Source organism: Austrofundulus limnaeus, unplaced genomic scaffold, assembly GCF_001266775.1.
Source record: "Austrofundulus limnaeus strain Quisiro unplaced genomic scaffold, Austrofundulus_limnaeus-1.0 Scaffold115, whole genome shotgun sequence".
NCBI classification, from domain to species: Eukaryota; Metazoa; Chordata; class Actinopteri; order Cyprinodontiformes; family Rivulidae; genus Austrofundulus; species Austrofundulus limnaeus.
The window spans coordinates 1,045,228-1,061,781 of record NW_013952517.1 but is presented as its reverse complement, the minus strand read 5'-3'; the positions used below and the strand labels follow the sequence as shown (position 1 = coordinate 1,061,781).

Sequence of the window (16,554 nt, the reverse complement as noted above, 5' to 3'; positions counted from 1 at the left end):
TGCAGGAGATTGTCTTGACCATGTCTACATGCCTAAATGCACTGAGTTGTCGCCATGTGATTGGCTGATTAGAAATTAAGTGTTAATGAGCAGTTGGACAGGTGTACCTAATAAAGTGGCCGGTGAGTGTATATACTCAAACAGTGAGAAAATGCAATATGAAAACAACAAAAACTAAATTATTCAAACTAATTACAACAAAGTGACAGTAAGTACTTTGACCTTTTGCTTCATCTTTGGCCAAGCTTATTTATTTTCCAAGCACAAAACTAAACCGCCACCTCTCAGCTAACGAGGGCCTCGTATCGCCGGCTTTACCAAAAAGCACGAATGTTCATAGTTTATTCCAGAGGGACCGAGGGGAGAAAGTCAAAACTGGGACATAATAAGTGCACAAGGAAGCTGTAAGTCACTACAGGGTGTCAAAAATAAATAAATAAATAAATTTTAAAAAATCGACAGCGAGTGTCGGCGCGTTCACTTGATGTTTCTGCTCCACTGATGTGACTCAGACTGTTTGCTGCTTTTCACTTGGCTGACGGAGCACTGTGCATGTGTGTGTGACAGCGTGTCGACTCGTCTCTCACACTCTTGGCCCTCGACGGCGCCTCTGCATGCGCATGTGTGCGCAGTACGTGCAGCATGTGGCCTACACGCTGTACTCTTGGCTGATCAGGATGTGCGTGTGTGTGTGTGTCTCTCTCTATGGGCATCTGTGTGTGTTTAAGTGAGCCAAATCCTTGGCTGCGCGCCTCTGGTGAGTCACCGCTCCGCAACGAGGCAGAGATGAAGGCGGAGAGACGGAGCGGAGGGAGAAGAGTCGGGATACACGGGAGGAAAAAAAGGGACGAGAGGAAGCGAAACAGATGGATGGAAGTGGAAACAGAAAGGCAAACGGAGAACTACAGCGRAGACAGAGAGAACAGGAGGAAATTATAGGAAGAGAACAGGAAATGAAGATGATGTGAGGTTTTATCTGGATGTTAGAACCAGAGGACATGGGGAACAGTTAAAGTCACGTTAAAGTGATGGAGATAAAGAAGGCAGAGGGAGAAATTTATGATAAGATAATAGGAAAGTTGGACTCCATCTCAACTGATTATCATGAGTCACAGAGCCTGCGTATTAAATTTACGACAAGCTAAATATATCAGAGTAGGCCTGTTTATCAGGGAAAACCAGGCCAAGCCACATGGCTATTTGTTGTTGTTTTCTGCTTCACTTCATGGCATCTGTGCCCTAACACTGCCGACGTGTGCTAAACGCTTAGGATATTCGCCGCACACACGACTTGAAATAGTGTCATTGAGTCAAAGAAGGGATGAGCACACGCTTGGATTCATCATCCCATTTACAAGTAACTGTTGACTGTGTTGCAGCCACGGTGTGTGTGTTTGTGATCATCTATATGGGTGTGCGATTTTAATTAGCTCAGCTTACGAGCTTCCATTTCTCTGTGTGCGTTTGTGTTTACATGTGCATAATTTAACAGCTGAATAACCCCTGCGTTGTTTGCAAAGAGGGACATTAGGAAACACTACCCGGGCTCAAATAAACAGACACGTTTTACAGTCGGTGGTTCACACGAAGCTTAAAGGAACACAGAAGGAAACGGTTGATGTGGCAGACTTCCCCTTCAAGATGATCTGGGTCTTCATCAAAGCATGTACTTTTTTTTCCCCTTTCAGTCTCGACTGTCCTCCCAAAACGTTCGATCTCTCTCTTGTTAATATTCTGTAACAAGTTGCCCTCCCTTTCATCAACTCGTCCCCGCTGAGTTCTTGTTGTGCCATCATCTCGTCTGCTCCACCTGACCTTTCAACAACCTCTGCGTATCTGTGTGTGTCCTCCTCTTCCCAGGCTCTCTGCAACAGCCAGACTCTAGATTACTAAGTCTATTAGTCCATAATTGTGCCTGCGTCACAACAAAAGCTTCTGGCTGCTGCCTCAGACACAACTGGACACCCTTCTTGTTTCATAATCTCTCTCTCGGCTGAGCTTCACGGAGAAATGTTTGCCGCTCACAAAGCAAGTGGAAGTGAGAGAGAAAAGTGTTACTATTGCATAGGAACGTGGACTTACAGTACGTGATGAGAGCTTTTTTGACTAAATGTTAAAAATAAAAAGTTTACTCGTGCACATTACTGTTTTCCTCGCACCTTTAAGTACAATCTCTCTACTGTGATTTCACACAACTGGGAACAGTTTTTACAGATGCTTTCGAGATAAAACCAAAGTGTTTTGGGTTCAATTTGTGACGCGGCTTTCAAAGAATGAACATCATCGCGTGCGTTCCCTTTCACAGTGTGGCGTTTCCAAAGAAACTGGATTCACTTCTGTCGCACTTTGCATAAAATATGGCGATTGTGAACAAAACGAGTCACATCAAAGCTCGTGTTTGCTTCCAACTTCAGCAGTTTCTCGCAGGGCGGGGAGGTTATCTGTGCAGAACCGTGCTGCGAGAAACTCATGCTGGTTTCTATATAAATCACGTTTATGACTGTGGGTTTTAAATTAAGTTTGGTCTATACTTAGGACATGTCAAATATAAATCCTACCTTCTGCACTCATTAATAATAAAAAAGCTAAATTATATATTTTACATACAGCAGGTAAAATAAGTATTGAACACGTCACCATTTTTCTCAGTAAATATATTACTAGAGGTGCTAATGACATGAAATTTTCACCAGATGTCGCTAACAACCCAAGTGATCCATACATACAAAGAAATCAAACCATAAATGTCCAGAAATGAAGTTATTTGTAATAATGTGGAATGGCACAGGGAAAAAGTATTGAACACATGAAGAAAGGAAGGTATAAAAAGGCATGGAAAGCCAAGACACCAGCTGAACTCTCTCAGTAATTAGAAAGCAAGCCTGCCCCTTGTCAGTGCAAGTTAATATCAGCTGGTTCAGTCCCAAATGATGGCCAGGTATCACACAAGAACCATCTGATGATGGGTAAAAGTAAAGAGCTCTCTCAAGACCTTCACAACCTTATTGTTGCAAAGCATAATGATGGCATCGGTTACAGAAGAATGTCTAAACTTCTGAAGGTTCCAGTGAGCACTGTTGGGGCCATAATTCAGAAGTGGAAAGAACATTATTTCACCATAAACCGACCACGACCAGGTGCTCCTCACAAGATTTCTGACAGAGGAGTGAAAAGAATTATCAGAAGAGTTGTCCAAGAGCCAAGGACCACTTGTGGAGAGCTTCAGAAAGACCTGGAATTAGCAGGTACAATTGTTTCAAAGAAAACAATAAGTAATGCACTGAACCACCATGGCCTGTATGCACGCTCACCACGCAAGACTCCACTGCTGAAGAAACAGCATGTTGAAGCTCCTTTAAAGTTTGCTGCACAACATTTAAACAAGCCTGTGTAATACTGGGAGAATATAGTCTGGTCAGATGAGACCAACATTGAACTGTTTGGATGCCAGAATACACATCATGTTTGAAGGTCAAATGGCACTGCACATCAGCCCAAAAACACCATACCAACAGTGAAGTTTGGAGGTGGGAATATCATGGTGTGGGGCTGTTTTTCAGCATATGGTACTGGCAAACTTCAAATAATTGAAGGAAGGATGAGTGGAAAAATGTACAGAGACATTCTTGATAAAAATCTGCTTCCATCTACCAGGATGATGAAGATGAAACGTGGCTGGACATTTCAGCAAGACAATGAGCCCAAACACAAAGCCAAGGAAACTCTCAGTTGGTTTCAGAGAAAGAAACTAAAGCTGCTGGAATGGCCCAGCCAATCACCTGACCTGAATCCAACAGAAAATCTATGGAAAGAACTAAAGATCAGAGTTCATAGAAGAGGTCCACGAAACCTTCAAGATTTGAAGACTGTTTGTGGAAGAATGGGCCAAAATCACACCTGAGCAATGCATGCCACTAGTTTCTCCATACAGGAGGCGTCTTGAAGCTGTCATTGACAACAAAGGCTTTTGTACAAAGTATTAGATAAATTTCAGTAAGTGTGTTCAATACTTTTTCCCTGTGCCATTCCACATTATTACAAATAACTTCATTTCTGGACATTTATGTTTGATTTCTTTGTATGTATGGATCACTTGGGTTGTTACCAACATCTGGTGAAAATTTCATGTCATTAGCACCTCTAGTAATATATTTACTGAGAAAAATAGTGACGTGTTCAATACTTATTTTACCCGCTGTATAAAATACACACTTCAGAGACCTTCTCATACAGTAAATATTACTGACATATTTTGCAACTTGACTCTGCTGAGGAGTTAAAATGTCATTAAATGTGCTCCAATATCTGCAATATTAATAAAATTGGTAGAATAAAACACAGATTGAATATACTGAAGATAAATATAAGATATAAGAATATAATAATTTAAAAAGACACAGATGCATCAACAAGTAAAATAAAAAAATAATATATATATATTTTTCTGAAAACAGTATAATTTAAATTATGTGGTAAAATATATAATTTATTGTAATTAAACTGGGAAAATTAATATGATAAAACATGAGCTACAGTTCTCCTTTTCTATTTTAATTGTTGCATTTTAAGTGTATTTATTTATTGGTCCATTAGATATTTCTGCTTTTTTTTTCTAATTTGGTCCGATTCTGTCCTCCATACAGCAACACATTTAACAATTGAAATACTATTTCTTTGGTTTTAGTTGTGAATTACATTGTATTTTTTTAATGTTTGAAACTGGGCCAATCCTAATTAGTTTGACAAAAACAAAACTCTTATTTAATTATAAATGCAGCATAAATAGATAACAGCATTTTTAATCTATAAACTTATTTCCCCTCAGAGAAACAGCTCAAGAATTAAGTGAAAATTCTGGATCTATGAGCACATAAGCATGGTATGACAACTTTTAAAAAGCTGAACTCCATTTTTTTAAGGTTTATCGCTTGGTTTTGTAAGAACACTTCTACTCTCAGCGAGGAAACAGGGGGAGAGAATTACCTCGCAAAACAAGCCCATCATGTATTGACTGCTGGGCTCGGTCTACCCTGAGAAAATGGAGTGCTGTAATCTTCTATAATCCTCACAAACACTGAAAATGGCTTCAGTCAGGTGCTAAATTCACAAACACACAGACGTACAGCAACTTCGCAGCCTGCGCTCACATTTTGAACATCCCAATTATACTGTGAACTTCTGAAGCTTGGGAAGTAGAAAGAGAGAGAAAACACCCTTCACAASCAGCTGCACTCCCCCACCCCTCCCTTCTCTCTTTCTTTCCTACACTCACGCCATACAAAAGGCAGCAGTGCAGCCATTCACGGCTGGAGCACGGAGCGACTGCACAACAGAGCGGAGGGGATAAACGAGACGCTGAAAGACCAGCACGGAGGGGGACGCGGCAGAGAAAAAATGTGGATGATACGCCATTAATCTGTGTGACTGTGTGTGTGTACACGTTATCAGTATGCATGCTCACATCTGTGTGTACGCGTGGACTGTATATCTACTTTCCAAGGTCACTGCCAAGAGCTGCAAGGCAGGGGAAAAAAAATTAACAAGGCTGGTGGACAATGACGTTAGCCCTGCAGGGAACATTACTCTGAAAAGGGGCTGCGCAAAGACACGGCCTCTGCAGGTAGAGATTAGATCAAATGGTCTCTTTAGATGTTCAATTAATCTGTGCAAAAAATGCGAGGAGATCAAACAATGAAAGGAAAATGCAAAGCCACAAGAAGATTTTCAACAACAACAACAAAAATAATAGAAATAAGCCGGAGGGACAGTGATAGAAAGAATACACTGATCTACCTCCTGTAGTACAAACACACTGACAGTGGTAAAAAGAACCGGCAGGATCCTGATACAAAGCCACTCAGGAGGTTTGAAGCAACAAAAGGGATTTCATTAATAATCAAAAGAGACGGAACAACTCTCGATGAAGAGGTCTAGCTGTGTCACCGGACTCTGGAGACAATCCGGATCAGCCGCCACCAGGAAGACACGCTCGCATTTTAGTTGTCCTGCTGGCCTCAAAACGTCATGTGGCGTTCCWAGAGGGCCGTCTGAGAAGGTTTCGTGCTGCAGCTGCTTTAAAAAGCAGAAGATGAAAAACAGCTTTTCATGTGGTTYAGACTCCCGCTCTGACTGACTGTGAACCGGCTACCTGCCTGACAGCTTTCATCTCTCCCAGCCTCTTAACTTGCGCTCATTCTTGCACTTTGCCCAGTCACATTTTCTCATCTTAAGCCCAGATGTGCTCTACACACGACTCAGCTGTTGTTAATAAGGTTTTCATTCACTTTAAGAAATCAGACTTGGGTTATTAACGCTGAACAGATGGGGGCAGATGCCTCAACCACACTGCTAAAACCACAACTATACAACTTCATCAAGCACACAGCAGTTACTCAGTGTTTTACTTTAAACAATCTCCATCCTTTACTTGGTCTCAAAAATGTAATTATAGCAGAATATTTCTGGTTTTGTGGCATCCTCTATTCATAGATTTAATCYGTTTCATATCTTCTTTATGATTTTATTTGTTTTCACATCTTATTGACGTCTGTAAAACTGAATACTTCTGGCACCTGGTCTTAATGCAACTGATCGCTCTCAAATCAATCCCCAACAGTCAGAAAATTCTACTGAACTACCTGCAACAAAAACCATGAGCCAGATATCCATCTAAGCAGATGGATCATTAAAAAGCAAGTGTTTTTATTATTAAAACAGACCCATGGTCAACCCATTCATACACTTTTTACATGTTTTACACATCAACAAAGCACCCAATCGCAGCAAAATACATTTATAGATTTTCTTTTTTATGAAAACACACAGCAGACACCTCTTCACTTGCCAACTCCATTCACTAATAATAACTTTACTTTGAACCATACTAAGGCATGCAGCTTGACACCTTTTCAATAGATACACAGTGTGTGTGCGCGTGTGTGTGTGGGGGTGGGTCTATCGTTGTGCAGAAATTGACAAGCTTTAATTTGCAAGCCTCCACCTCTTCCTGTGTCAGCACGCCTGCATGTGTGAGAAAGCTTGAAAACAACYGTCTCAGCAGTGCTTCATGCATCACACCTTCAGCTTCTGCTGCCATCATGTCCTCAACAAACACCTGTTACATCACAGGCCTTTATTCAAACTAATCAGTCTGAGCAACRTTTTGGGGACTTTTATAGCAGAAGACAAACTCCTGGTGAACACAATTCTAAATTAAATCACCGATGATTAAGAGAGGACAACTATTTTAACATTTACTTGTTTTTTTTTTTTACTTCTTTTTGTCAGATCTTTCACATTCACTTCTGTTTCCACTCTGCTCCAGCTCAGACATACTTCACATTCCCCCTTTCTTTGCGATCCTGTCTGACTGACCTGAGAGTAGAAGTTAGCCATAGTGGTGGTTTCTATGTCCTTCTTTCCCAGAATTTCCATTTTGACCGGAGCTGACGGGAACTTGTTGGAGAAGTAATCCAAGAAGTCCGGGAGGTACTTTGCTTCTCCGTGAACAATTGCCATCACATAATGAGCTGCCTGCAAAAAAAATAAAAAAATAAAAAATTCAACAGTTTAGAGTAGTAGGATATTTTGACGATTAGCTCATTTTTGTAAGTTTAAATGATGGACAGACTTAGAGTAAGGATCACTTTCTCTTTTAAACCGATAATTGTGTAAATGCTGACTCAGCATTCACACAGTTTTCTTGTCTTTTTGTGGCCTATTTCTGCTTACTTTGTGCTACTTTCGCCTTTTGTGTTTCAAAAAATTCAGCTCATTTTAGAAGTGGGTGCTACAACTATTAGGTTTTGTATCTTTTATACTTTTGAACATGAACCTGTATTTAAAAATATTTTTGCCACAGAAACACAAGATTGTTCACTTAGAAATCTGCTTCAAAACACAGTGTGGTTTTGTCTTCTTTATGCTACTCTTTGCTTTTAGCTGCCTTCTGCAACTTTTACCTTCTAGTTAGCCTTTTGCTACTTTTAGCTTGTGTTTTGCAACTTTTAGCTTTTAGCTAACCTTTTATTATGTTTCGCTTCTAGCAACTGTTTTGCTATTTGTAATATTCAGCTGATCTTTTGCTACTTTTAGCTTACCTTTTGCTGCTTTAAACTTGTGCTAAGCATTTACTGTTTATTTTCTAACTACTGTTTTGTTACTTTCGGTTTTCAGCAAACCATGAGTTACTTTTAGCTTTTACTTCTTTAGCTATTATTCAGCACTCACTGCATTATGACAGAAACCACATTTTCTTTAGTTATGTTAAATAGAGTCAAATTGAATTTGAATGAACCTGAATGAAAGAGAACATGTTATGTTGTACCTTTGATGCGTCCTCGCTGAAGGCCAGAGTGACAAACTCCTGGGCAAATCTCTGCCTCTGCTCCGCAGACAGAGAAGCCAGCTGGGATGCATAGGCATGAGCCACCAGAGCTCCTCCGTTCGGCTGGGTCTCTATGTAAATGTAGGGAGCGAACTCCAGCCCCACCATGCCAGGACAGGCAGAGTGTGAGTTGTGTTTTGTTGGGAAGGGGATCGAGCTGACCAAGTTGTGGAGAGCTGATGAGTTGCAAACAGATTTAGAGGCAGAGGTAGGCGACGAGGGCCTGAGATGGGAGTCTCTGCCATTGGGTGGAGGGTAAAAAGCTGGCGGAGACTTAAAAACCGACGGGGAGGAGTTGTTTGTCCGTTCAGAGAAGGAGGAAGAGCTGGTGGACGAAAGCAGGCCGGCACAGATGGTTTGGCAGGAGCGGTGGTACATCTTTACTCGCTTGTGCTTCTCCCCTTCTTTGTGTTTCTTCTTCTTTTTCTTCTTCACTTTTTTAATCTGCAGCTCCTCTGCGCTGATCTTTGCTTTGTCTTTCTCCTCTGGACAGAGAAACAGATGAAAGGAAGATGTTACAGGAGAGGAGAGATTCTTCAATCATTCAAACAAAACAGAGCTGAAGGAGATTAACTGTGACTTTTTGATGCGATGGATCAAACCTTACAAACAATGTAAAACTAAATAGGCAAGAGAATACAAAAACAAACAGACGATATTCATTCAGACTCTGAATAAACAAAAGACACTTCAAAGGCGAAAACTAAAAATAATTAGCACAAACTATTTTAAGTGCCGACAGATGACTCATCGCTTCTCCCAGATGCTGTGCACCTCCGGTCATGTTTACACAAAATAAATATGGAAGTCCTGAAATAGAATCCCTTGAATAAAGCATCTATGACTAAGTCAAGAAGCAGGTTTGTCTGTATCTGAGAAGAGATGAAATCATACGTCAGTACATTTCTGAGATGCTCGAGGCGAGACGAATGGGAACATGGAAATGTATGCTAAGTGCTTGTCGATTTGTCACCGTGTGTGTGTTGGAGCAGAACAACTAGCAACCAGCTAGCAGGCCGACTCATCTGTCCTCGGATTTTTTTCATGTTCGAGTTGACATTAATGGATTTACCGCAATACCGGTGTGCGAATGTGYGATAGAGGCGCTACTCTGTCAGAATACTTTGTTGATCGCTGTTTTGTTTACACAAAGACGCATTTATAGTTGAGTCCACACATGTTCGCTGCCAGATTAAGGCAGAATGAGAGGCAGAATGAAAAACAGGAGGGAGATAGAGATTATTAAAAAGAGCAACAGAGACAGACGGTATTTGACACACTATACTGAAGCAACTAATCCAAAAGCTCTTTAACACACAAGTCAACCTCCCCCACGTTCCCAAATCTCAACCCTCATAAACACACAGAAACATCTTTTTAACTAAATAAATGCTGCATAAGTTTGTGGTGGCGGAAAAATAAAAGAACTGAAGCCAAATATGCTACTATAACGTCTTCGATATAGACAACATTTAAAATGAAGTAATAAATTGCAAAATTAACGTATATTGGCATAAATACGGAATGATAATTACATTTTAATTTAAACCCAGTTAATAGTGAACTAACCATAAACACCAATAAAATGCAGTGTTGAACAACAGTCAGTCTCTACTTGTTTAGATCAGGGTAGCTGCTTTAAAAATGAAGATGTCTCATAAATAATTAAAATTTGGTGAGCTGGTTATAATCAGTTTAAAGTCAAATAAGTTCACAGTCAGATCAACACAGAAACCCACAAACCTCGCAGGCAGTAAAGCAGATTCACTGTCAGAACGGCCGTTTGCCACTCATCGATTTCCAATACTCGTCTCCACTGGGTACTGCTCTCTGCTTTTAACTCGGTCGTCTTTTTCAATTGTGAACTGAACACTTTACCTCTGATTAAATCCTCCAAACTTTATCCCTCTCGGTCGCTCCGTCTTCCACGTGTGCGTAATGTAATACTCTGATCGAATACCACAGGAGCTATTACTGAAAACTTCCTGTCTGCTGGGGACATCCCCCGCAACTGTTTTCTTTCAGCCGACTTTAAAGTCTCACCGTGGACTTCACTGCGTCTCCATTATCATAAACAGACACGATTAAACGCCCCAGACTCCCGCAGGATTAACACTCAGTCTCTCATAAGACCACTCTCCTAACTATTCACATGAAATGAGAAAATGAATCAACCTTATGTGGGCGTGCGTTGTTTCCACACAGAATAGGAAAAATGACAGATCGCAGACAATCGCTCTGTAATTTTCAGCTGCTGCTGCTGGTCACGGTTTGTGCCTAAAGCACCGCTAAGCCCTTGAAATGTCACAGTGTGGTCGTGACATTCCAGCATGGAAGACTGCCAGTCTGTAGCTCTACGACAAATCAAATAAACGGAAATAAAGCCAACAATCTTTCGGTTTTAAGTCTTGCAAACAAAGAAAAAGAAAGGGTTACAAACAGCTACAACTACACCAAATTTCCACTCAGTTTCTGGATAAACTGACAGTCATAATAACCACTCGAGTTGGCTAAGATCTATTAGTTACAGCGGTCACCTTATTGGACTGACTCAAAAGGAAAGTAGCGAGTCGTAAATGCAAGAATGACTAAAAGAGTGGGAGGACGGTGACACAGAAATACTTTAGAACAGATTCAGATAAGATACTCTCATTGGTGACAGTTACAACCAGGAAGTTAAAAAAAAAACACAAAAACCCTCAGCGTGCTCGGACGCACGCAAAGTCAGAAGGTCAGACTAAATTAATCATGAGCACCACGTCCCCATGTGACGAGAGGCACGATGAAAGGTCAACCTGATGTGACGATTTAAGATCCTAACTGAGGAAGCTGCGGCGTTTTCCTCCTGCCGCCTAGTTAGTGTAAAACACTGGAGCTTTATGGTCCAGTATTTAAGTTTCTGTTTGCTGCACTTCTAACTGTGTAGATGTGAGTCATGTTTGGTGACATTAACAGCAGTTTTTGGTGTTTCTGTTGTAACAGGGCAGGATGAAGGAGGACCCTTGGACTAGAGCTACAATTGGAACATGTTCACCTCTGATACAGTGGTTTGCAAAAGTATTCATACCCCTTGAACTTTTCCATATTTTGTCACATTACAACCACAAACATAAATATATTTCACTGGAATTTAATGTGAAAGACCAACACAAAGTGGTATACAATTGTGAAGTGGAAGCAAAATTTTACATGAATCAAAACATTTTTTACAAATAAAAAACTGAAAAGTGCGATGTGCAAAAGTATTCAGCCCCCCTGAGTCAATACTTTGTGGAGCCACCTTTTGCTGCAATTACAGCTGCAAGTCTTTTAGGGTATGTCTCCACCAGCTTTGCACATCTAGTGACTGCAATTCTTGCCCATTCCTCCTTGCAAAACAGCTCAAGCTCAGTCAGATTGGATGGAGAGCGTTTGTGAACAGCAGTTTTGAGATCTTGCCACAAATTCTCAATTGGGTTTAGGTCTGGACTTTGACTGGGCCATTCTAACACATGAATATTCTTTTTTTTAAACCACTCCATTGTAGCTTTGGCTTTATGTTTAGGGTCGTTGTCCTGCTGGAAGGTGAACCTCCGCCCCAGTCTCAAATCTTTTGCTGACTCCAACAGGTTTTCTTCCAAGATTGCCCTGTATTTGGCTCCATCCATCTTCCCATCAACTTTGACCAACTTCCCGGTCCCTGCTGAAGAGAAGCACCCCCAGAGCATGATGCTGCCACCACCATATTTGACAGTGGGGATGGTGTTTTCAGAGTGATGTGCAGTGTTCTTTCTCCGCCACACATAGCGTTTTGCATTGTGGCCAAAAAGTTCAATTTTGGTCTCGTCTGACCAAAGCACCTTCTTCCACATGTTTGCTGTGTCCTCAACATGGCTTCTGGCAAACTGCAAACGGGACTTCTTATGGTTTTCTTTTAACAATGGCTTTCTCCTTGCCACTCTTCCATAAAGACCACATTTGTGTAGTGCACGACTAATTGTTGTCCTGTGGACAGTTTCCCCCACCTGAGCTGTGGCTCTCTGCATTTCATCCAGAGTCACCATGGGCCTCTTGGCTGCCTCTCTGATCAGTGATCTCCTTGTTCGGCCTGTAAGTTTAGGTGGACGGCCTTGTCTTGGCAGGTTTACTGTGGTGCCATACTCTTTCCATTTCCGGATGATGGATTGAACAGTGCTCCGTGAGATGTTCAAAGCTTGGGAAATCTTTTTATAACCTAAGCCTGCTTTAAACTTCTCCAAAACCATATTCCTAACATGTCTGGTGTGTTCTTTGGACTTCATGATGCTGTTTGCTCCCCAATATTCTCTTAACCAACATCTGAGGCCGTCACGGAGCAGCTGTATTTGTACTGAGATTAGATTACACACAGGTGGACCCTTTTGAGTCATTAGCAGTCATCAGGCAACTTCTGAATGCAATTGGTTGCACTCAGGGAAAAGGGGGCTGAATAATTTTGCACGTCGCACTTTTCAGTTTTTTATTTGTAAAAAATGTTTTGATTCATGTAAAATTTTGCTTCCACTTCACAATTGTATACCACTTTGTGTTGGTCTTTCACATTAAATTCCAGTGAAATATATTTATGTTTGTGGTTGTAATGTGACAAAATATGGAAAAGTTCAAGGGGTATGAATACTTTTGCAAACCACTGTATTTGATCAGCTGTGTACTCTGTTTCATTCCACATTTTATTTTCATTATTTAATTAAAAAAAAAAAAAAAAACACTTAGCTATAAGTAAGACAGGATTCATTTGACCCCGCACTCCTTTCTGCACGTGCATAACGGTTTCCACCAACCTTTAATCGGCTGCTTGACTTCTCCGTTCTTCCTCTTGAGCTCGTTCATCACTTTGTGCTTCTTCTTCTCCTTTTCTTTCTCCCGTTCCTTGACCTTTTTCTTTTCCCTCTCCTTCGTCTTGTCCTTGGTGGCGTGTTCTGTGGACACAGGGAGGCAGGATTCAGGTCTCCGCAGTAGCAATAGACCATCTCAGACGCTCAGATTTAATCCTCTAACCAGCACATGTGTAAACAAACTCTGCTCGCTTGAATTTGCTTCTCTTACACGTTAACTGTCAACAAGTTAGCTCTTTAGTGAGTGCATTCTAACTCACAGTAAATAAAGGAAAAAATTGTTTAAAAGCTGAACTCTGACCCTTCACCTTTCTTAAAATATCTTCCATTTCTATCTAATGTTTCGTCACATGCTTCGTTTGATTGTTCACATCCTTTTTATCTTTCATTAAAAACTAATACAACTCTTTTGCTGATCCCCTCTCTTTCCACAGAACTTTCCTCTTTGAACTCAGYCAGAATCGTCAGAAAAAGGAAGCCATTTGTTCCGACTGCTCGCTTTCCTGTGGATGTAGGAAAGAAATCTTTGAAAGTGGAACTTCCTTGGAGAGAGCAAAGGAATTAAAGCTGCCCTAATACTCAGTCTGCTTTAAATAAATATCTTAGTAGTTTGAACTTAACTGGGTAGTTTTACTTTACAGCAACGTGCAGTTAGATGTGACTTATATCTTGAAATTAAAAAAAACATTAAACTATTACAAAAGAAGATAAAATTATCACACTGCAAACACTGTCCATATTACCAAGTTTTAAAACCTTATATCCAGCCAAAAAGTCTTTTTGATCTTGTTTTGAGACTGATTTGCTAAACAAGAACTGATTGTGTAAGAATAATAATCTTGTTTTCAGAATGTGTAAGATTATTTGTCTTGTTGGCCTGAAAATTTGACTCAAATTAAGTCAAAAATTTCTGCCAATGAAGTAAGAAAAATTTACTTGATATGATTCTTGAAATAAGAAAAAAATGAGTCAAATCAAGTATTTCAAGAATCTTACCAAGTAAAATTTTCTCACTTCATTAGCAGAAATTTTTGACTTAATTTGAGTCAAATTTTCAGGCTAACAAGACAAATAATCTTACACATTCTGAAAACAAAATTATTATTCTTACACAGTCAGTTCTTGTTTAGTAAATCAGTCTCAAAACAAGATCAAAGAGACTTTTTGGCTGGATATAAGATTTTAAAACTTGGTAAGATGGACAGTTTTTGCAGTGCAGAGGACAACGTCTAATCTTAAAAATGGCTCCACATGAAACAATTTGCAATAAAACCATCAAATTGACAAATTTAGAAAATTCTAGACAAGTAGTCTCAAGTTTCACTCTAACAAACAGGGGCTTTTTTCACAGTGAGAATCGACAAAATGCAGTAAAACGACCAGAGAATTCAAGCTAGAAATGCTCAGAACTGAACCCCTTTTTGTTCTTGTTTTTCTTTCYGACTTTGCTGCAGCAGCCGGCTTTTAAATGAAAAACGAAAGAAAGAAAAAAGAAAAACACAGCAGGTGGTTTTCACCATTGAGACGATCAGAGGCGAGGGCCCAGAGGCGAGCCGGTTTGTAAACTTCAAACTCCTCGTCTCAAGCCTCAAATGTTTTAAAATTAAAAAYAACTCTGCTGACATTATATTCATCTATTCACGTGCGAAGTCGTAATGAAAGCCCCGCTATTCACCATCTGTGTTGCTTTATTTGATCGGAGCTAGGACCCGCTAATCTGGCTGCCAGGTTTGTGAGTGAGACTGCAATCTGATGACACTGACAACCTTTACAGAGTGTTCCTGTCCACTGCCAAAAGCATGCTGGGAGTCTTAATAAAACATACGAGGAGAAGATGTACGAAAACAACTCAAAACTTAAGACAATTTATAGAAATGAATAAAACTTTCATCCTAAAAAAGGGTTAAATTGTTGCAGTAAATTGCTATATTTCCTAGTGTGCAACCAGTGTGAAACAACCTAATTTTTGTGCAAAAATGTGAACATAAAGGCTACAAATAATGAGCAACATATACTAGCATGCAACTACCATGTAGCTATAAAAACATGAAGAATAATGTCCCTCGAGGACCACGATTATTCCCCCCTCTGTGCAAAACTAAAGCTAAYAGTGAGGGAAAGACTAAACGATGCTAGCTATCAAACCCTGGAACAATGTTTACATCTTCTCAGATATACAGATGGAACCTGAGAATGACTGACTATGTTTAACACTTGATTTAATTAAAAAAAGGCACAAAATCTTGAAAGCTCCAGCAAAAACTACGGCTGTGTTTAATTRGATTTATTAGAATTTTGAACAACAAAATTCTTGGCAAAACTTTTTTTTTCCATTTCTCTCTTGATTATTTTAAAAGCTTACAGTCAATGCAAAAAATTACTTTCTTTAGCAATAATTAGGTTTCTTGTTATTCGGGAGGATGAAGATAAATAAATGACGACTCATTAAGCGCGAGCTACAACTACTTTAATCCTTGTCCATTTTTTCCTCATATCAGTGTGTTTTTCTTTTGTTTATTTATTAGTCCAGCAATTTATTCAGTACCTCCAAAAAGAGGTGGCTGCAGCCGATAACCCAAATTCAACCAATCTCAGTMAATTTGACTCAGTGCAAGGACTCCCTGAAAGTGGTGGAAAACTGTTTTGTGCTGAGAGGATTGTAATGGAAAGGACAAAACCTGTCAAGAACTTGTCTACAGCACAACATGACAGAGAAGTGTTACAATAAGTACCCATAACAACGGATGCTGCATCCAGACAAGYTGCCAGAGCTGAAAGAATCACCAGACAATATATGACGATCTAATATCCAGTTTTGTTTTGGTGTATTTGATAAGYAACAGATTTATTCGTTTTCAGTTAAATGCTTTCGTTGTCTGATTATTTAATAGTACACTAATTTTACAACTTGTATCCATAATTATACTGAGAATGTTATTTTTAAAAAGCACATTAACAGACTTGTTGCCCTGACTGACCTGCATGAAACACCTGCAGCTATCTATTTACACCTTTTCTTTATTCTTACCATGAGCAACAATCAAAAAGCAGGGACTTGTTTATTAGACTTCTACTTCAAGATAAAATGTAACCAAGTGTGTTAGATGGGTGTACACATAAATCCACATTGAGGATTAATGAATCAATTACATAATAAAATGAAAACATCAGTCTAGATCAGTGGTTCCCAAACTTTTTATCTTCTGACCCACAAAATATCCATGGCAAAAACTTGAAACCCCAAATATTACTGGTCTGAGTATGAACTTTGTTAATAACCCTAAAACACAGGCTTTTTTACAATCTAAACAGCTT

General features: G+C 39.8%; 1 protein-coding gene across 2 annotated transcripts in view; it reads right to left on the bottom strand.

The window, feature by feature from the left end:
* The window catches only part of LOC106521783 (uncharacterized), a 30,272-nt gene that overhangs the window by 10,967 nt on the left and 2,751 nt on the right, over nt 1–16,554 (bottom strand). For both annotated transcript variants that reach the window (XM_014014500.1, XM_014014499.1), the window contains exons 2-4: nt 13,186–13,323; nt 8,327–8,871; nt 7,375–7,533 (exon numbers count right to left, since the gene is read on the bottom strand). In XM_014014500.1, the coding sequence (XP_013869954.1) occupies nt 7,375–7,533; nt 8,327–8,871; nt 13,186–13,323 (842 nt within the window). The remainder of the gene's footprint in view (nt 1–7,374; nt 7,534–8,326; nt 8,872–13,185; nt 13,324–16,554) is intronic.